Source organism: Cydia splendana, chromosome 16 (assembly GCF_910591565.1).
Source record: "Cydia splendana chromosome 16, ilCydSple1.2, whole genome shotgun sequence".
NCBI lineage: Eukaryota > Metazoa > Arthropoda > Insecta > Lepidoptera > Tortricidae > Cydia > Cydia splendana.
The window spans coordinates 15,547,832-15,570,817 of NC_085975.1; the positions used below are offsets into that span (position 1 = coordinate 15,547,832).

The 22,986-nt window shown below is 39.0% G+C and overlaps 1 protein-coding gene across 1 annotated transcript in view; it reads right to left on the reverse strand.

Moving 5' to 3' along the window:
* Window positions 1-481: 481 nt before the first annotated feature.
* Window positions 482-22,986, reverse strand: part of LOC134798433 (Bardet-Biedl syndrome 4 protein homolog) — a 67,990-nt gene continuing 45,485 nt past the window's right edge. Inside the window, exons 4-12 of the mRNA XM_063770871.1 lie at window positions 20,092-20,186; window positions 19,587-19,749; window positions 17,909-18,070; window positions 17,292-17,406; window positions 16,464-16,619; window positions 7,752-7,958; window positions 6,591-6,759; window positions 1,632-4,201; window positions 482-1,445 (exon numbers count right to left, since the gene is read on the reverse strand). Of these exons, the coding sequence (XP_063626941.1) occupies window positions 6,622-6,759; window positions 7,752-7,958; window positions 16,464-16,619; window positions 17,292-17,406; window positions 17,909-18,070; window positions 19,587-19,749; window positions 20,092-20,186 (1,036 nt within the window). The 3' untranslated portion in view covers window positions 482-1,445; window positions 1,632-4,201; window positions 6,591-6,621. The remainder of the gene's footprint in view (window positions 1,446-1,631; window positions 4,202-6,590; window positions 6,760-7,751; window positions 7,959-16,463; window positions 16,620-17,291; window positions 17,407-17,908; window positions 18,071-19,586; window positions 19,750-20,091; window positions 20,187-22,986) is intronic.

Genomic DNA, 22,986 nt, shown 5'->3' on the forward strand with positions numbered 1-22,986 from the left:
TTTAAAATGTAGGCGCCCAGGGGCGTCCCATAGACAATTTGAATTTCGCGCCTATTTCTACTGACAAAGTTGTTTGACCGGCTATATTAGTTTTTACTTCATTATCCAATTCACAAGTATGTTTCGCATATTATACTTTTACTTCGGCGTCTTAGAATCTGGTATTTTTTACGAACTTGTAACTTTCACTCTAACGTAGCGTAGATAAACTAACAAGAAGTGCATTTATAAAGATAGATGTTTAATGTTTAAATAGACATTCGGATAGTGTTCAAATATTAGTATGAATTGGAAATAGTTATTAAGGATAAAAACGGGGAATTTTGTACTTTTTGTGGTGTTGTGGGTTGGGCTACCAGTCTTAAAAATACTTAAATTTTACGGAACCTGCCAACCCTATTATAATGTGTCAAATAAAAAAATAGTCACACCACACATGACTGTCTCTAATTTGTTTCGTTTAATAATTATTGTATATAAATATTATTGGTAAAGTATTTAGTTACAGCGCTGAGTGTTCGAATACTTGGATGTTGTATTCGATCTGGGATTGGCACAATTTTATAATCAGAATAATAATCGGCTTTTGTTCCCTTTTTAAAAAACGAGCTTGTTTACACATTCAAATGAAAATAGCTAATTCGCACATAAATAAATAATAAGTGCGTCTGCTAGCTGTCACGATTTCATGGAGCGGGTGACCGGGTTAACGAAAAATATACTACAAAATATTACAATGTATGTCAAGCAACAACTATCTGTCAAGCCATTTCCGTCAGTAGAAAAGAGCGGCTAAAAAATGTGGGCGCGAAGGGTTATCGTCGCATAGAAAATTTGAATTTCGCGCCTTTTTCTACTGACAAACTTATTTGAACGGCTGTAGTATGGGCAACGCCAACTGGCGCGGACGCGTGCGTGCGCCCACTCCGTGCACCCGCGCCAGCTAGAGGGCGCCATTAATTAAAATTGGACTATGTCTTGAATAAGCGTACATAAATGAGATAATGACATAAAATAGCGTGTTCAAATTATGTGTATCGGCCTAGAAGTGAATGTATAAAAGGGAACAAAGCTGCGATCAGAAAAAGCAGGTTATTAGTTTCGAATGTAGACTATGATGACTCGTCAAATTGAACGCGCTGGCCACGACATTGCGCGAATGGCTTCGGCTAAGGCGACAACCAAGGTTGGAGCGAGACACAGCCATCGGACCTTTCGTTCCCACCTATGACTGTCGCCTTAGCCGAACGAGTCGCGCAATGTCGTGGCTGGCGCGTAAGAGTAGAGTAGACAAAAATATGACTACCGGAGTTTCGAGGTTTGTCTAAGTCTACGATAAATGTTTGCATTTTCAGCGCCATGTAAAAAAAAATCGGACTGATAAGCAAAAGATTAATATTATCAATGCAACATTCTAAAACTTAAAAACATTCAGTTGATTTTCGCTGACTGTTCGTACAGTGAATTGTAAAATATGGGTGCACTCATCATACTCAAAAATATGTCCCAATCTTATGTCAGCTAATTAAGAACTACATACTCAAAAATATGTCCCATAGCTCGTATGTCAGCGAATTAAGAACTATGGGACATATTTTTGAGTAACTAGTATGCTCCCATATTTTTTACACTTGACTGTACATAAAGGTACATTTATTTTGGTTACCCAGTCTGAACCATGGTACAAACTGTACATTTTGTACTTATTCGTAAGTCGACTGTGTAAATTTAGAAGCAATAATTTCGCCTTAGCCGGCCTGTGTTTCAATGTTTACTGAAATTGTATAATTCAAGCCAGTTGTTAACTGTAATTTCGCCCAAAATATTGGTAAATCAGCAGATCAAGCAGATCTTGTCAGTAGAAAAAGGCGGCAAATTTGAAAAATGTAGGCGCGAAGGGATAACGTCTCATAGAAAATTTTAATTTCGCGCCTTTTTCTGCTGACAAGATTTGCTTGACCATCTATACTTAATTTTTTTTTAACAACGAACCAAACAACACTGATATATTTGTTATGGAAACTAGTAGCAAAAAAGCGAGATCTTTCGCAAATAGTTTGTGAAAAAATTGTATTGATACCAATATCTTGGACCTAATTAATTTTATTATTTATTAATATTTGTCAGCATTTCAAATTCATCTCCATTATTATCGCTTATTGGTTAAAAAATATATGATATTGTCATAATTTACATGTAGGAATTGCTATCGCAATTTTAATAGAGTCAGACCAAGAAAAGTTTGCAGCGGATTTGATAGTCCACGCAGTGCAAGTGTTATTTTAAACGTCAAACTTCTATGAAATCATAATTCCATAGAAGTTTGACCCACGCAGTGCAAGCGTTATTTATACGTCATAACGTATAAATAACACTTGCACTGCGTGGGCTATCAAATCCCCTGCATACTTTTCTTGGTCCGACTCTATTTTCTTTTAAATAGTAAGACTGACAAGGACATATTAAAAACACATGTCATATAATTTCAACGATGCTACCAACTTAATAATATTCTTTGCATTTTACAAAAATAATATCGATTACTTTTTTTATCTCACTCTGTAGTATCTTTAGGTATGTGGACAGAAGAGTAACAGCAAATCAATAAAGTTCGACAAGAAATTGTAGAAAATTATTGAAGGCGCAACTATAGTTGGTCAAGCAGATCTTATTAGTAGAAAAAAAGCGGCAAGTTTGAAAAATGTAGGCGCGAAGGGATATCGTCTCATAGAAAATTTTAATTTCGCGCCTTTTTCTACTGACAAGATTTGCTTGACCACCTATACCTACGTAACTGTCACATTTTTGATGTAAAATGCTTAAACATGGCAACAATTTAGTATGGATTTTTTTTAGGTCCATTTTATTTCATTTCTACTATTTTATGTCGCACTACGTAGTCGAGGACTTCCTAAAGAAAGTCACATAAAGTTTCTGTCACTTTTCTGTCCAATAAGAAATTCATACAAAAGTCGACTTGCCAAATTGTAACGCCAAACCTCAAGTGCCTTCAGGCGAGTCCATTGCGCCAGGCCGGCTGTTCGATTCCCAACCTTATTTGTACGTGCTCAGTGTCGATTATATTTTGTAATTGTGTTGTACGTAAAACGTTGACACCCTTCAGTGCTGGTATGACGAAGGTGATACTTTCAATATAAATAATTGAAAACTGTGTTTGCGTTTTATTTTTATTTCACACTTTATTTGTAAGATAACTACGATTAATCTATTAGGGCACAATTAAGTGCCCTATTAAGCACAGTATTAATATGCCCTATTAAGCACTATTAAGATGCCCTAAAAGATTATTAAGTCTAATGACTTAATAATCTATTAGGGCATCTTAATAGTGCTAACTTGCTAAATGTCTCATTTTCTAAATGATCCTTTAGTATCTCTTCCAAAATGAAATTAATTCCACCTACAACTTATTTGTAAAACTTAATTAAAGTACTTATTTGAAAATATAAGAGTTGAACATTTTTCCTTCAGTTTTCCAATTAGGTCTTTCAAGATATTTTCAAAAGAGACATTTGGCGAGGCCGTAACCCACTAATCAACAAAACGATGCACAACTTTTTTAGCTATAGCCATCCCAATATGGTTGGCCCATGCCCGCTGGACGGTAGTCCGGTCGACTGGGTTGCTGGTAAATACTTCGGCTTCTCTTTTTACCGTCCATCGAAGGCGTCGCACCTAACATACTAAACTGCAAGAGTTTCACCAAGTTATTCGCCATCTCTACTTTATTAGTGTCATCCATTTCTGACATTTTCGCAGCCACGTCGTTCAGCAAATCAAAGTTACCCCCGGATTTTCGATTTCTCGCTTGACGGTTGAGATTACGTAGATATTTCTTTCTGCTTTTTACAGGCGTCGTTTCTATGGTCGCTGTAGTCGTAGTTTCAACGATTGATGTAGTTTCATCATAAGATTAATAAGTATCGTTGGTTTCGCCGTAGTCGAATAAATCTTCGTAGCCGAGGATCAGAGGCGGTAGTATTATCAATTCAGCCTCTAATTCTCTGCGAGTCATTTCGTTTAGGGGAGGAGTCGGTCCGTTTTGTGCGGGAGTTGGTGGGCTTTCTGGGGGACTCGCTCCGTTTTCTGCGGGAGTCGTTGGGCTTTCTCGGGGACTATGTCCGTTTTCTGCGGAAGTCGGTGGGCTTTCTTGGGAACTCTCCCCGTTTTGTGCGGCAGTCTAGAGATAAGTGAATTTGAGAATGAAAACGGGTAAAAGTATGCAACTGGTTTGGCCGTTGGGCGAATGCCTCAAATACATACACTCAAAAATATAGCACAATACCATACATTCTTTGCCATCAGAGAAAAACCGGACAAGTGCGAGTCGGACTCGCCCACCGAGGGTTCCGTACTTTTTAGTATTTGTTGTTATAGCGGCAACAGAAATACATCATCTGTGAAAATTTCAACTGTCTAGCTATCACGATTCATGAGATACAGCCTGGTGACAGACGGACGGACGGACGGACAGCGGAGTCTTAGGGTAGGGGAGTAATAGGGTCCCGTTTTACCCGTTGGGTACGGAACCCTAAAAATATTGCCTATGCAGAGATGGTAAATAAATATTAGGGTAGATAATATATGATGTGGAAGGTAAGCAATTTCAGAAGACTGTCGAACCGAGCGGTTTGCTCCTTTTAAGGGTAAAAACGGGACCCTATTACTAAGACTCCACTGTCCGTCTGTCTGTCTACCCGTCCGTCTGTCTGTTACCAGGCTGTAATCATGAACCGAGATAGCCTCTATAACAACAAATACCTACTAAAAAATACAGAACCCTCGGTGAAGCAGTCCGACTCGCACTTGTCCGGTTTTTAACATTTACTTCCACTCATGCACGTTTTACAATTTCGACAGTCATTTAGAATTAATTACCTACATTTCACATCTTGGGCCATACTGAAAGTTTCTGGATTCTGATATATGAGACAACTTATTTTTTCTAAGTGGCCATTTCCAGGAATTTTCAGTATGCCCTAAATGTTTTTGGGAATACAATCCCATGCGGAAGAGGAGATAACAGTCCTATAATTAAACCCAAGCAAGCTATAAATATTTAAAAAAAACCACTTGCCTCATTAAAATATAATGCTAGAACGAATAGGACGAAATATTTCATGATAACTTGACTCACACTAACTTTATAGTCTATAAAAAATAAATGTATATTGAACGTATTGAAATGTAATCTAAAATAAGTGAGTACATGATGCAATTGGTAGCATTATCGACTTTGGTCGAAAGCAAAGGTAATAAATAAGTTTTTGGCAAAAATTTCATTTTTGGTACAAGCTTTTATCGCTGACTGTACTTTTCTTACGACAGACAACTAATACTCATCGAGACAATTCTAAAAACCCCTAACACAATTAGGTTGCGTTGTTTCATCACAGAGTTCCTATGGCCACCTCCTGTCTCCATCATCAGATCAGCTCGATGGTACCATAATATTGCATTGTCATCCGATTTATACATGCATGCAAAATTTCAGCTCAATCGGAAAGCGGGAAGTGGATCAAATTTAACTTGCAAGATTTGATTACAGACCGACAGACAGACAACGGTCAGGTGAAACTAAATAAAAGCTTGTAAAAAGATTTGTGGTTATAATAGCTTGGAACGTGCACCGATAGCCGATTTTGTCAATCACCTACAAACAGTATTCTTCACTCTCAGATATATGTTAGATAAAGTATCATTAAAACTTTGCGCGCTTTTCCAGTGCCCGACACTGGCCCGACACAGCTCCAATCATCGACATTTTCAATCATAAATGTCATAGCAATAAAGTTGACAGCAAGGTGTCGAATATTGGGTCTTAACCTGTTATTGGGGTGTTTCCGTTACGCCAGGGCCAGGATCACGAAGCAATATCTACAATATTAATTAGTACCAGAAAAAATACGTAGAGCCATATGTAGAGCATACTCACAATCAATGCCATTCAAATAATTTTTTTACTAAATCTGGCCGGTCTGCTAGTATAGCTGGACGCCAGTTTAGAACATTTAGAACATAGCTAAAGTAAGTCTATAGCCTATATAACAATACAGTCATTCGACTAAGCCGTCTAGACAGGGCAATCGTGCGGGGTGCGAGGGGTGGGTCGCGCGCACCCAAGCTGCTTACATCGCCATTGTTAGTAGCTCGGTACTACTTACAGGGCTAGCGTGTCTTAATTGAAATGTTTGTAATTTTTGGGCACTTGTGTAAAAGTCTGTGTCAACACTACTGTGTTCTTGTGCGGTGTCGGCATTTAAGCAAACAACTTTTTACACTGTGGTTAAAGTAGAGTTCAATAGAAATGGCAAATAATGTAATAATGTAATCCATTTTACTGTGAAGTGGCAGGTGGTTTCACAAGTATACTAAATCCCACCATCACGAATCAATGCCAACAATAAGTATTTCCAAAGAAAATAGTAACGTAGAGTGTTTCGCCCTATGGTTGACTGGTAGAGAATGCCTATAACGGCATTAAGTCCGCCTGTTGTACTTTTAGTATGTGCAATAAAGTTTAAAAATAAATAAATAAATAAATAAATATGTAGAGCCACCATACTTACAGTCAATTTGATCTAACGAAGTTTTCTACAGCTAAACTTCGTCAGCTGTCATGTCATCTTCTGGCAAGTCATCGGGCGTGTCGGCACGTGGGAGGTGGTTTGGCAAATCTGACAGCTGAACGCCAGCGTCGCGGAGTAATGCCAGCAGAGTTGCCAGGGAACTGCTTAACTGCGTTCAAAAACACCACACGGACATAAAGCTTTTTTCTATTGGATTTTGCCGATTCGGTTTTGCGCGTCGATATATCTGGGAGACCCTTAGGCTCTACTCTAGACTTGTCTAGGAAGTGACATTAAGTCCGATATAAAGGGTCTGGCTTAGGGCCAACAACACACATCTGAAATCAGAACCGGATTATCTCCGGTCATGGAAAACTAACTATCACTTTTATCACACAGCTTTCTGCACCTTATACAGTGACCTTATACAATCCAGCGGGCGCAGTACGGTTCCATTTTTATTGCCTGTCACTATGCGCGTCCCTTTCGCATTTACATACTTGTTTTCTAACAAGTATGTAAGTACGTGACAGGCTTGGTGACAAGCGATAAAAATGCGACCGTGCTCCCCCCTCTATTTAAATTCACACATGTGTCTACTACACTACCAGCTCTATTTAAATTCACAGATGTGTCCATGATGGATTTAATGCCAGCGTACACTATGGATGAACATAAGATGGAATGCCAGTAATTATTTGGGAAAAAGATTTTGAGTGTGGCAGTTAAGGAAAGGAGCTGCAATTTAGATGCGGCGCCAGCGGTTGAGACGCACAAGAGTTGCGTTCTCGAGTGTGGCTCGATCCCCGTAGCGCGACTTCAAGTATGGACTCGCGCGCGAGAACGCAACTCATGCTAGCAGGCCAGGGCGTCATGGGGTGCTTGTGGCGAGCACTGGCTGATGCGCACTATCGCGCAGGTCTTGTGTGTCAATGATCTGTCACGTCAATGAATGGTTCCTAAGATTCTGCCTAACCGTTTTATTTAATATTTAATATGTCGTTAGCTCAATTATCGGGAGTGGAGTTATTCGATTTCTAATTACCAATTGTCGCTTTCCTACAAATACTGTGAGAAATAAAATAAAGCTGTCGAGTTAGACGAAGAATTATCGCTCGTCCGTAGACTATTGGCAGTTCATCACTTCCACATGCTATTTACCTGTGCGTCGGGTTTCTCCTCTCTCTGCAGTATCTCGGCCACGGCGCGCGCCTCCCCCACAGCTCGGCCGGCGCGGGCGCGGGCCAGGCGCCCGGCGCGGTTGAGGCGCACCAGCGCGTCGCCGGGCGCCAGCGCTGCGGCGCGCGCGTACGCGGCGTCCGCGCGAGCGTCCCCGAGCCGCTCGAGCGCGATGCCTATTAGAAGAACCTGAGCAACAATAAATAATCCATGTAGGTTAAGTGCCCAGGCCAATCGCTAGCGCTAAGCTAACGAAACTCAACTGACACTGTCGCACTAATATGGATGAGTGGGAGAGACACGAAGCGATTCGAAGGCGAAGCGCAAGCGATCGTCACCTTGGCTAGGCCGCCTGGAATTTGTAATTTGAGAGGAAAAACTTGTAAATAATAAGACAAATCAGAATGAATATTGAGAGTGCAAGGTAACGTATTTACAATGAATTAAGTGCCAGTTGCACCATCCGCACTTGACAGACTGATCAACGTCACCCGGCGCGACCGGCGGTTTACTACCTAATTACTATAAAACTTTCCATATTATAAAATTTAGCGAACTCTTTAACGATGGCATCCAGGCATTTGTACTTCTTGTTATTTATGCAATAAAGTTTATATAATAAATCAATAATATACAGGGTGGAATTTTTAAATGGGGCCCTTATAGCAGCTGCCTGATCCCCGTGCACGAAAATGAGTTTAGGAGGCCTTCGCTCATATGTTCTTTGAAAGGATTTAGTTTAAAAGGCCTAGTAATGTAACAGTTTCATATCTATAGATATATAATATATATTATTTACGATGATATTGATGATTCGTGAAGTGTTTTTCTTTAACCACTTATTCATATCAATCAATTATAATAATTTTCAAGCAGGCACGACTTTACCGCCTGTCTGACCGCTTTAATGAATACCTACATTGAATAATTCATTCCATTATTTTCATAAAACAGGACTGTATTTAATGTAACAGTCTAACAGAAAAGAATACAATATTATTATTTTCACTTCTCATGCTCAAAAAGTGCACCTTTATGTCGTGCGTAGACGACATAAAATCGCATTTTATGCTCTAGAGCATAAAAGTAAAATTTTCTTCTAAGACTAAGGTAATCGGTCTCAACAGCTAAACAGTTAAAACATATTGCACAATTTTACTGAGCAATAAAATTGTGTAGATGACAAAACTTGTTAGATTATTTTATTTTTGCTACAATTTATTAGAAATCCGTATTTTCTGTCATTAAATTTAGTAAATCACATAAAATAGAGTCGTTTATCATTCAAAAATGCTCCGAAATGTTTGACTTGGCAGAAAACCAAGCGTCTGAAACTCTGATCACATGTTCAAAATTAAAAAAAATAATTAAAAAGTTAGTTGGCGGGAATTGGTTATTATTATTTTCTTTATTCATTTCTCATCTCATCTCATTATTATTATTATTTTAAATTCTCTTTTTTTCCTCGGCTTTCACCGGTGTAATACTGCTATGCACGGGCCTAGGCCAAGTGCATGTCAGGTAAGTATTCTTACATTTTCATTCGTTGAATGTGAATCAGGTTGAGCAATCATGTGTCTGGGAGTGGTGTGCGTTTCTATGTTTGTGGTAACTGGTTCTATAGGGTTTAAACTTGCATGAGTGATGGCTTGTGCGGTTCGTCTCGTGACAGCAGGGGCTTCATGGTCAGTTTGTAGGAATTTTCTCACTATTCGGCATGTATTAAGAATAACGGCTTTTTGAAGTAGGTGGAATGTTTTGGGTGGTAACTTTAAGGTCTTTAAGGATTGATGCAGCTGTGTAGGTATTACGCCTGTACTGGATAAAACTATAGGTACTATAATTACTTTTTGGAGATGCCATATACGGGTTATTTCATCTTTCAGTTCTATGTATTTGGTAAGTTTTTCGGCTATGGTACTCTGTAAATTGTGTGTGTTAGGAACGGCTATGTCTATAAGGTATCCTGTTTTGCAAGTTTTATCTATTAGTGTGATGTCAGGTCGGTTGTGGTGGGTGGTTCGGTCAGTTAGGATGGTTCGATCGAAATATAGTTTGGCTGTAGGGTTTTCTAGCACACTTTCAGGCTTATATTTATAATACGGCTCTATGTCAGTTACAAAGTGTTGTTGGAAAGCAAGTTTCTGATGGATAATGTTCGCAACTTGGTCATGTCTATGTTTGTAGTCTGTCTGGGCTATTGTTTTACATGCACCTGTAATATGTTGAATGGTTTCGGGGCAGCTATTGCATTTTCTACATGTGTCAATGGCTAAGGTTTTTGTAATGTGTCGTTGGTAGTTTCTGGTCTCAATTACCTGATCCTGTATCGCCAGCATGAAGCCTTCAGTCTCCGGGAAGAGCTCACCTCGACTTAGCCACGCGTTCGACGCCTCTTTGTCGACATTAGGTTGGCATAAGTCTTGATGATGTCTACCGTGGAGAGACTTCCTAGCCCACTCGGCGTGTTTAGCTTTGTCATCTGTCAGGTTTTCATTTTTTTGTGTTGTCATATCTTGCAGATTTAATGGTGTGAGTTTGCGGTCATTGGATGCTGTTACTTTGTGTAGTGTGGAACTCTCGGATTTGGTGAAAAAATACTGTCTCAAAGTTGTGATTTGTCTGTTATGCAGGTTTGTTATGTCAATGACGCCTCTCCCCCCTTCTTTCCTTGGTAGTGTCAGTCTCTGTATACAAGATCTTGGGTGGTGTTTACGGAATCTAGTCATTGTCGTGTTAATTGTGCGTTGCAGTGCTTTAAGGTCAGATTTGGTCCAATTTATCACACCGAAAGAATAAGTGAGAACAGGTATGGCAAAAGTGTATTTCGGGCATAAAGTTGTGATTTTAAGATTATATTTAGTCTGTGTCGGAATTGTTGCCTTAGTTTTTGTTTGATGTCTCCGTGCTGTATTTGGCGTGATTGGTTGTATCCTAAATATTTATATGTCTCTTGCTCGTTAAGCGAATCAATAATTTCACCGGTTCTTAATCTGTAGTCGTGTCGGTAAATCTGTCCAGCTTTAACAGAGTTTATTTTACATTTGTCTATCCCGAATTCCATTTTAATGTCATTGCTAAATTGTTCTGTCAAGTCAGTCAGTTGATATCGGTCGGTTTCGTTTTTAGCGTAAAGTTTAATGTCGTCCATGTAAGTGGTTTATGTTCTCAGTATGTCTGTCCGTGTCTGTATAATGTAACTGGTATCCTGCTGTTGTTGAATTTAAGGTATTAGAAAGCGGGTTTAATGCCAAGCAAAACCATAGGGGGCTCAGGGAATCACCCTGAAATATACCTCTCTGTATTTTAATTGGGTCAGTCTCTATTACAGTGGTGGGAGTAGTAAGCCTAAGTCGGGTTGTCCAGGTGGTCATGGTAGTCTTTAAAACGTTAATGATTTTCGGATGTATTTTATATATCTCCAATACTTGTAAGAGCCAGGAGTGAGGAACGGAGTCGTAAGCTTTTTTGTAGTCTATATACATCGAGTATAAGTCAGTCTTAGTTTTGGTTACATGTTTCAGGATTACAGAATCTATAGTTAATTGTTCCTTGCAGCCCTGACTGAACTTACGGCACCCTTTCTGTTGTTCAGCCAGGATGTTATTGTCATTAATATGTCTGTATATTAAATTAGAGATGCAGGCTGTCAAAATCTTATAGAGGGTTTGCAAGCATGTTATTGGTCTGTATTTAGCTGGATTGGCAAGGTCGTTTTGGTCTTTCGGTATCATAAACGTAGTTCCTGAAGTCAAGTACAGTGGTATTGTACTAGGGTCGTCAGTAAATTTATTTAAGTAGCTGTGTAAGAAGGGATGGACGTTTGTAAATTTTTTGTACCAATAACTATGTATGTTGTCTGATCCAGGTGCTTTCCAATTATGTGAATTACTAAGAACTTTCTTAAATGTGTCGATCGGAATGTGCTGGTAAGCCATTTCTGTTGTATTAGTGTCATTTCTAACAATTTCAGTCTTAATCCACTCGGCATCAGTGTTGTGATCAATTGGGTTCTCCCAAATTCCTGCCCAAAAGTTTTGCAAGTCGTGTGAGTCCGGCAAGTTACTTACTATATTAGGGTTATTATTGTCTGTCGTATTTGTATATTATTATTGTTTATTATTATTCAAAAAAATTGTAATTACAGCGTTCGCCAATACATTACAATCTTAAATACTAACCAACATTACTTAACCTAATTTTTAAATTCACTACACTATACTACTTAATTAATACAGCGATTCAAATATTCGTTTACATTCTTTTACAAGCTGTGACCACTTGGATGCGAACACATCAATGTGTGGTGCCATATTAAGCACAGAGTTGAGCAGCGTGAGTGCGGTGTGTAGCGGCGCTTGGCGCAGCAGGCCGCTGCGCGCGGGCGGCGCTGCCAGCAGCCGCGCGCTGCGCAGTCGCCCGCGCGCATCAGGTGCATACAGTCTTACTACCTCACACACCAGCTCTACACAATCCACCCTATTATGGATGACGCCTAGGGCAAGCTTCGCTACTGCTAGGTGTCGTCTGATTTCTAGTGATTCGTACCCTAGCATGCCTAGCAGAAAACGCGTCGGGTACATGTATGGATAATAAGTAAATTGTTTTTTGTATAAGTGACGTAAATACCTTTTCTGAACCCTTTCGAGCAAGAGTATATAAGAATTTTCGTGAGGTGTCCAAACTGTTGCACTCGTTTCTAATACACTACGAACGAGAGCCGAATATAGAGCGCGCACAGCTATGGGCGAAAATGGCTGAGAGTTACGCAGTACGAATCCCAGTTTTTGAGCCGCCCTCTTAGCAACATTTAATGCATGTTCGCGGAACGTTAATTGTTGGTCAAACAATACCCCCAGGGGCCTATTTCTCGTACGTTACAAGTTCACAAGTCTACAAGCTTACATTTAAAATTTCATTGTACATGTGTGTTTTAATTCTGTTTCTCGTAGGAATGATTACTACAAGTGCTACAAGGCGGCTGTCTAAAGTTAGAAAATAGGTTTGTTTACTATGCAAAAAGGAAATGCAATGGCCATTATAAATGTTATCTTAATGTCAATGTCACTGTTATGCATCATAATCTTAATAAGAGGAAAATAAAATGGCTGACTAGTGCTGACTTGTGTTTTCGGAATATACAAGCGTATAATAATACAAGTAGTAATGAAAAGCGTTTCTCAAAATTATCAATTACAAGTGTAAAATCAAACTCAGTTTCGTCAGTCCCTCTATGAATGTTTACAAGCTTCAGGGTGGGTCAGTTTTTTTTTTATAATACGGGTGAATTCGTTAAAAAATTATTATGTTATTGGTCATTTACTGGTTCTTTCCCAATTATAATAATTTCATAGGAATGAGTTTACTGTTTTTTTTTGGAGAATAAAAGCTAAATTTAAATAATATTACTGATTTTAACGAAGTGCATTCAAAACTTACACGTTTGAGATCTTAAAAATGCAATATCTTCATTTATTTATTAATCGATTTTTACCAAAAACGCATATTAGCAGTTTGTAGAGACTCCTCATTATTTCGTGATAAGTCACAAGTTACAAGTATAAAGTACAGCTTTTGAGAAACGAAATTACTATTTTAGTATATAATATCTACTAGTGTTTGTCAACTTGTGAAACAACAACACTTGTGAAAACTCTTTTATCCCCGCTCTTGTAACAATTATACATTTACGTGAAACGGAAACTTGTAAAAAATATTGAAATATAAGCGTTACCATAGATACACACTTGTATTACAAGACTCACCGAGCTTACGCGTGTAATAGCGCTGTCGCTTAAAGTATATTGGCATATAATTGGCTGGGAAGAACGAGTGAATGACATCACTTCACATTTTTTTAAATTAAAAGTCAATTTATTTAGCACACTCCATGTATATATCGCGTTGATGTCGTTTTGTAACTCCTCACAGTCTGCTGCATTCTTTATTACCTTTACGATTTTAACTTCATCTGCAAACATGAGAACTTTGCTATGACGCGCTACTGTTGGTAAATCATTTATTAGAATATTAAAAAGCAACGGGCCCAAATTCGACCCTTGACTTATACCCGACAGCGTTACGTATGCATCTGATAGAAATGGTCCGTACTTCACAAATTGCGTTCTGTCACTGAGATAACTTGAGAAAAATCGTAGCAATCTAGGTACAAAACCCATAGAACCCAATTTGGTTAGCAAGACATCATTATCAACTCTGTCAAATGCCTTTTGAAAGTCCAAGTATATGACGTCCACTTGGTTTCTTCTGTCAATTTCGAAAGACATTAAACTAAGTAAACTGACCAGATTGGTAGCAACTGACCGCCTAGGAAGGAATGCGTGCTGCGCGCTCGTGATGTGCGGTAAGCATTGAGGTAATATAAGCGCATGTAATGTCATCTCAAATACTTTAGCGAGTGAGCATAATATAGCTACCGGCCTATAATTTTCAACTTGGGTCTTGGGCCCCGATTTTGGGATAGGTGTGACTCGAGATTGTTTCCAGCACTTAGGATAAACTCCGGTCGATAGAATTATGTTAAATATAAACCTAATTGGTTCGCACAGATAGGTTATGTATTATGTTCTTTCGCTTTACGACAATTTCGTGGTGTAAATTGCCGTGAAAAATATAATTATTTTCCTCGCAATCGAAGTGAAAAGCAGAGTGTACAACAACGGCATAAATGTCAATTTTTACCCTCGTCTACTATTTTGGTCTTCGCTTCGCTCAGACATCGGGTAAAAATGGGTCACTTTATGCCCTTGTTGTACAATCTACTATTATTATATAGCTTGTTGTGATTTAAATATTTCATATAAGGGGCAACAAATTGAGAAAACAGATGTGACAAAATTTTTAGGAATAAGCTTAGATCATAAATTGACATGGAGAAATCAAATAGACATTATATGTAAGAAACTGCATCAATTTTCATATGTTTTATATAATTTAAGAAAGATTGTTAGTGAACCAGTTGTTTTGACGGCATATCAAGCCTATGTAACATCAACACTAAGGTATGGCATTATATTTTGGGCAAACTCAGTTGACAGGGAGGTAGCGTTTAAAGCGCAAAAAAGATGCATTAGATCGTTGTGTGGAATTCAGCAACTGGGTTCATGTAAACCATATTTTAAAAAATTAGGAGTATTAACTCTACCTGATCGTCTTTTATTAAGAATTAATTAGGTATATACTTGACATATAATTATATACATTACAAAAACAGTTAATATCTACAGTACAGAAATTTACAAACTTATAACTAGGTAAATATAAAATTAAGGGTTTTATATACTATTAGGCCATAGGTACCCGGCTAAATGTACCTAGCACGCTGCTGGCGTTTCCTCTTTGCACGGCTAGCGAAATACGCTGGATTAAAAATGCGCCGGACCTGGGGTCGCCGCTTTTCTCTCGTAGGCGTTGACCTAACTTTCTAATGAATTTTTTTGCATCAGCACACCAAGGCCCGCTGGTTTCAATGGCTACTGGTACGAAATCGAAGGTCGGCTGCAGATTTGAGTATTTAACCCGTTTCAGTTTGGCGGCGTTTTCGGCAGCAGTTCCAGCTTTGTGCACCGTGTAGCTGAGATGGGAAGGGGCAAATGTGCTTACGCACGTCGCGTCCCAAATGAGGCTGCGACCTCGCTCCCATGGGATCAGCGTCAGACCGTCTGGTCTTTTTCCGTCGGTCCTGTTTAAGCCTTGGGGCTCCAAGATACAAGGCACATTCGCAGACACCAGTGCACGACGAATAATTTCGTTAATGCACTGGTGTCTGGAGAACCTACCGGCGCAACGAACGCAACTCAGTCCGTGGTGACCTTTTGGTTGGACTGCAGCCCCGCACACACACTGGTGGGGTTCGCAAACAGTACTGCCCAGTCGCAGTGCCACACCTATGCGAAGGGAGTCAGAATCAAGGAGTGTGCCCAAGTGTGGTGATGGTAGCGCGTGGAGCCATGCTCCAGATTCAGGCAATGCCACCGCTTTCAAACGCGCCACATCGACATCCACAGCCGCTTCGAGCAAGTCATCGTATGTTTTCTTGCTAAGAATCTCGTCCCAGGATCTTTGGAGCTTCTGATTTTCAGGCCTCGCGTCATTTGGGCACCTAGCCTTCCACTCATAAAAGGCTTCTTCCAAAAAAGGAATTCGGACACTGCCACCGTTTACTGGTAAGATTCGAGTGACAAGTTCCATGGAAGCGTGAGCGGAGGCTATGAATGCCACTAGTCCGACATCGTGCGCTCGACGGACCCCGAGACCACCATATCGGATGGGCAGCGACGATTGAGACCACTGGGAATCATTCAAGCTGACGTTGAGAATGATTTCCAGACCATTTCGCAAAGTTTGGTCAAAGTTGCGGATGTGCTCTGGGAAGAGCCATGAGGGCGCTGTTCGGAGTGTATAAATCAGGCGGGGCATGGAGAAGCAGTTACGTAATAAAACCAAGGCAACATGTGATGAGAGCTGTTGTAAATGATTGAGTGATGATGATAATGTATCCCCTTTTTTCCGAATTGTAGAGGGCACCCCCTCAGGGAATATTGGAGCACCTAAAAGTGAAAAAGATGTGGTGTCAATTAATTTCAAATTAGGCAGCAGTGCTTGGAAGTCACTATGTTTGGTGTCCACTCGGTAGGTTTCTTGGCCCACAAGTCGTTAATATGTTCAACTTACCGTGTAAGGCTGCCTAGGCTGCAATGCCGCCGCTGTAGCCAGCCTACAGAATGCCGAGGCCGGTCGTCTGCATAACAATAGCGCGAGGCCTAAGTTGTGCGCAGCTCGAGCGCTGAGCGGCGCCGACCACACCGCCCGTTGGAGACATGTCAGAGCCTGGAGAGTAAGATTTCAAGTATTCAATGTCAAATATCTACGGAGATCTTTAACTCGTTGGACGCCAAAGGCTATCAAGCAAGGTGAACGGGCAAGGGGTGTCATCGTGAACCTTGTCGAGATACACGAAGGTTGATATTAGGCTGTAGCCGCGCTTGTCAACAACGCCTTTGCAACGGCTTTGGACAGAGTAGCATAGCGGTCTTTGGTGTCGGAGGCCAAGATCCACTTCGGGTTGTTGCGCCACAGCAGTAAGTAAGTAAGTAAGCCGCGCTTGTCAGTACCATAGGTACACGTCTTTGACGGTCAAAGGATTTAATGGGCTTGAGCGCCCGATAAGCGAAATTTCAAGAAGTGTGAAATATTTACGGTCGTTAAAGGGACTTATTTGATAGGATTAATCATTAAATTGAACTGCTACTTGACAATAGATGTTCCGACGACCGAAAAGTCTCAACAATTTTCAGCTAGTATTATAACCGGTTTAACCGGAACTCTATTTTTTAGAAGAATGAATTACTAGAGAGAATTCTAGTATCGAGTAGCGGTACTGATAATTCCGCTACTCGATGCTAGATGTCGACTGCGATAATAATAGTAGTTTTGGTACCAAAACTGATGTATGGAGTAAGCACTCTATTTCTTACTATATTTCTCTATGCTGTTACTTACCGCAACATATTTCTTTTTCGCCAGTAGAGCCAAGCCCAAGTTACTATGGGCAGCTACGCATGTCGGGTGGGCAGAGAGAGCCGCTTTAAGTCTGGCTAGCGCCGCGTCCAGATCTCTAAAATAAAAATAAACATAAATTCAATAATAAGTACCACATAGTCTGGCAAACCAAATTGTGAATAGGAAATGGCGCGAAATTTGACATATATAATATCTGGGAGACCGAGTTTTGCTCGGTAAACATATAAAAACTCAAAAATGCGCGTTTAGAAGAAGAATGCGCGTAAGATCTAGGTAGGTCTTATCTCTGGGAAAACGCTTTTTATCGCCCCCGAAAACCCCCATATAGCAAATTTCATCGAAATCGTTAGAGCCGTTTGCAAAATCCCCGAAATATATAAATAAACAAGAATTGCTCGTTAAAAAAGGTATTAGATAGATATGGAAAGGTCGACCCTTCGTGCTCTAAGTACAGTTATCACACGGGATTGCTATGCCATTTACCGTTCTTGTTCAATTGGGAATTCTATAATAGCGCAAATATGGAACAACTAATTTAACTAGAACACTAAATGGCGCACCAATCGCGGAGAGCGATGCGATGGTACATAACCTACCGGTGTTGCAGCATCATAGCAGCAAGTGCCAGAGCAGCAGCGTGCTGCGAGGGCTGCTGGGCAAGCGCTGCTCCCAGGAGTTGGAAGGCCTCGCGCGGCGCCCCAGCACGGAGACGTAACGCTCCCGCTGCGGCAAGTGTATCTGCGCCACAAGCGTGCGTCCTGAAAAAATAAGCGATTTGGATTTATTCACAGTGTTAGTGGTGGTAATTGCTATAACTGCTCCAAATTTTAGCTATTTATCGTCAAACGCTCTCTGAGAAAAACTCATTTAACCGATTTGCTAGGCCGAAGCGATCCCATAAGTGCTCTAGCCTCTGCTGCTCCGTGAATAAAGTGCCTGCGTCGATAGCGACGCCAGACGGTCAACTTACGCAGTCAACTTATTCAGATTGGTTTGGTGGTGTGTAAGAGGGTGGAAGCGTTACTGGCGTCTGGCGACGCTGTAGGCGCTTTAAGGCGGCTGATCGTACGTCTTGAAGTGTAAGACAGCATCGCCAGACGCCAGTAACGCTCCCAGCCTCTAACTAGGGTTTCTGGTTTCTCGACCTTTTTTATTTCTCGAGGCACGGGAATTCTCGACCAGGATTTCTCGAGTTTCTCGAGTATCTCGAGAAATTTTGAAAGTTTAAAAAACACCATGTTATTTTCAATTTTTTGCTTTAACTATTACAAATCAGACTCATAGGAGTCGTAGGTAAGATCAATAATCAAACAAATGACAAATTTATAGCTACCAAAAACTGCACTTAATAATCAAAATTCAACAACAAAAAGACTAGGTACCTATAGGTGCAGGCGTGTGCGCCGGCGATGTGATATTATGCTATAGTGTATTTCTTTAGGTATTTAACAAAATGTAAATAAACCACAATATGGTATTTTATAAGGCAAGAATATTGAAGTTTTTCTAAGTAATATGAATACGTACTCAACGTAACCTCGAAGCTGCTTACATTGTGCTATTTTGCTAATAGGAATATATCAGGATGATTTGATTTATCAATAGTAATTTAGTTTTGTAATATTTTGTTATTACATGGCCATATAATTCGTTTTTTAGTGTAAAAAGAAAATAAGCGATCTTGGCGTGTATTTTTAATGAAAAACACTTTTGAAAAATTAGTCACGACAAATATATAAGAATTGTAAATCATATACGATCATTTATATCATTTTGCTTTCATAAGTCACAGTTACTAAATTTTTAAAGCGGTTTTCAATAAAAAGACACGTCAAAATTGTTGACCTTTTTTCTAATGCTAAAAAAACGCTTTATTAATAAACCTAAAACGAGACAAATTATTTAGACATGTAAACTTTACACGACTTTACTACCTTTACATTGTAAAGGTAGTAATTAAGTAGTTTAAAAGTAAAATGGATTAAAGCAGTTCTTTATTTGGTTGGTTAACTAATAAATGTGTTAGGTAGGTACCTAAAAATGTAAAAAACAAACATAGTTTTCATTTATTTAACTGCTTAAAGAAATACACTATAGACACATCACGCAATTTACGCGTGTTTCTTGTTACTTATCACAAGAGATTTATTTCTCGAGTTCTCGAGGCATTGAGATTTTTTTCCCGTCTCGACGAAGGACAAATTTCTCGAGATTTCTCGACTCGAGAATTCTCGAGCAGAAACCCTACCTCTAACACACAGCACGCCAACTTACGCAATAGCCTGATCGTACGCCGCTGAAGCGCCCACGGCGTCTCCTGACGCCAAAAGCAGACGCGCCAATAACGCCCCAGCACGTTCGCCTCCACCTGCATGCACGGCCGCTCGCGCCCATTCCACTCCCCGCTCTATCTGGCCTAGATTACTTGCACATTCCGCTAGAAACATAATAATTATGAATGCCATCATAATAAGTCAAAAGATTTCCAAACAAGTGAACGTAAGAAAATTAAGGATGAACTAAGTTCTTAATTTCGTTAAAAAATACTTAATTTTGTAATGTGGTTTCCTTGTGTGGGTGTGGTTGTGGTGTGGTTTCGTAATCGAAACGATTTAAGCAATAGCCTTTTGTTCTTATCATGGTAGGGTCGCCATGAAAAACAGCACCCATAGACACGAAATATAATTGATAAATTAACATATTTATTTATGTCCTAACATACAGAAAGCAAAAACTTATAAGTAAATATAAAAATAAAGTGTTTTAAATACAAGATTACCTAGAGCGCAGTAGATGTCGCTATCTGGATGCTTGGTCAGCTTATCTGCCTCCAAATAAGCTTCGAGAGAGAGTTGGTAGCGTCCCTGGCAAGACCTTTAGAAAAAAAAATTGATTGATTGATTGATTGACTTTATTGCCCGGAGAGGCCTCGCGCGACGGCCCACTTCATCAACTGACGCGCGTGCATTCTGACAAGGTTCACGACGACGCGTCGCACACGATAGGTGTGTGCTGGCTAAGGGTGGTATTCCACCTGTCCAATATCTTGATCCAATTTAATTGCGTCTCACTCTCTCATTAAGCAAAATGTGAGACAAAATACACATTGGACAAAGAAATTGGACAGGTGGAATACCACCCTAAAGGCAATGACAAAATGTATAATTTGCAACGCTACAGTAGTAAAACTAACAACTTTTTCGGGACAATATTTTACAAGTGTCAACTGTCAAATAAACTAATAATGTGTGGTGTCTTTAGTTCCTTGGAGCTTGGGACGGATGTTGGTGTGGGATGCTACCTGCGTAGACACACTGGCACCGTCCCACCTCCAACGGACTACTGTAAAAGCGGGCGGAGCGGCGGAAAGCGCCGAAATTCTAAAACGTAACAAATATAAGAGCCTCGGTAGAGAGTACCATTTGGAGTTGAAGGGTCCCAGCGCGCATAAGTTGTTCGCAGAAATCGCGAAGCGTCTGGTTGACGTAACGATGACCGAAGAGCTGGCGGCTACCTCGCACAACGTATCAGCATTGCGATACAGCGAGGAAATGCCGCCAGCATCCTTGGTACAATGCCTCAAGGGCCTATTTTAGATTTAAGCTAGTTATTAATTTCGTTTAGTAGTACCTCTGTATATATATTGTATGTAAATAAATGATTTTGATTTATAATGTGTCCAATAAAGATAAAGATAAAAAATAGTTTATTCAAGTAGGCATATTACAATGCGCTTATGAACGTCAAATAAAGCTATACCGGCTCCAACCCTACACCTCTGCCTCGAGAAGATTTAAATCCCCCCTCAATTGGAGGAGGGTATCCCAATATGGGACCGGCAACAAACTCGGCGGGACACATCTTTTCAAAACATTATTACATCTTATAATTAACATGCATTACGAGTAAATAAGAAAAATACAATTTGAATTACTATAGAATTCATGCAATTATACTCAGTAAGTATATAACTTTATAGAAATATGATTTAAAAAAAAACATATATGTACATGAAATCATACAAATACGTAGCTCTTGCAGAAAACATATCAAATTCTTACAAAAGGAAAAGAAAATAAAGTCAATAAAAGAAATGTGAATACATATTATATGAATCTGACTGATTGTTATGAGATGCCTTCATAAAATTTGATGTGCTTTCTTACCTGAGCTGAGTCACCTATAACTCTACACATAATACAATGATTTTAATTGCTACTTGTTCTTATTACAGTTTCTGGTTTGGACCATGCATGTTTGTCTGTCAAGTAGTCCTCGACTCTGTAATAAGCCTTCAACATCAATGACTTTTTTAGGTAATTCTTAAGAGCTGGAAAGGGTAACCTTAAAGCATCCTCAGGTAACTTGTTATAAAAATGAATGCATTGCCCAACGAATGACTTTTGTACTTTACGAACACGAAACTTTTTGATAGCAAGCTTATTTTTATTTCTAGTATTATAGTTATGGACATCAGAATTCTTAGTGAAGGAATCTAGATTCTTAACAACATAAATAATACTATCATATATGTATTGGGAAGCTACAGTTAAAATATTAATTTCTTTGAAAAATTCTCTTAATGATTCACGCACTCTTAAATTATATATAGAACGAATGGCTCTCTTTTGTAAGACAAATATAGTCTGTATGTCAGCTGCTTTGCCCCAAACCAGAATACCATATGACATTACACTATGAAAATAACTATAATAAACAAGGCGAGCTGTTTCAACATTAGTCAATTTGTGAGGTGGGACGTAAATACAAACAACTGCTTGCTATGATATTAGTATAATGCGCGTCAAATGATACATGTGCAGCCTTATATACTCTAACACTGTATATGTGAGGGTAAGGCACACACTACACCTTCCCTCCTGGAGAAAAAAAATAGATTACTGTACTTAAAACAGAAAAACGATACTCTATTTTTTTTTATAAAAAATAATTTTATATAAGAAAAGAAAGCAAACAAAAAGGTAATAAAATAGGTAATACACATTTTAAAAATAAAATACTTAACCTCATTAAGAAAAACACATTAAATTCGTTAGGTTTAAAAGATGCATTAAGTACTTAGCTATTAATAATTTCAACACATTTCTTTGAAATACATTTTGGTACATTTTTCAATTTATAATATAAAAAAATTAAGATATTGACCCTGGAATGTAGATATTGACCTCGAGTTAAAAAATAAATTCTGCATGTGCGGGATACATTTTAGGTATATAACTATGCATCTTTCAAAAATTATAATTATTTCTAACTAAGAAACTTACTACCTAAAATACATTTAAAAACGAACCAATAGGCTCGAGTCATCTCGAATTTAGTTTTAACATTAAAAGAAAAACACACAAAAGTTAAAGTTACTTAATAGGTAGGTAAATACTAAATAGACAATTAACAATAATTTTAATGTTTACAGAATATAGGTACATATCCAAAATTCCAATCCCTGTATATTTATCTATACAGTTATCGTTTACTTGTTAAATGCGTCCGTCTACATTAATGTTTCATCGTTCGGTAGGTACCTACGTACATCCTTAGTTGTTCTTCGTCATAATTAAAAAATTAGTCAATACTATATATCCGTATATACGTATGACTTGCAAGTCTATCCATTTTTTTATATATTTATTTAAGACGTCACTTTACTACTTAC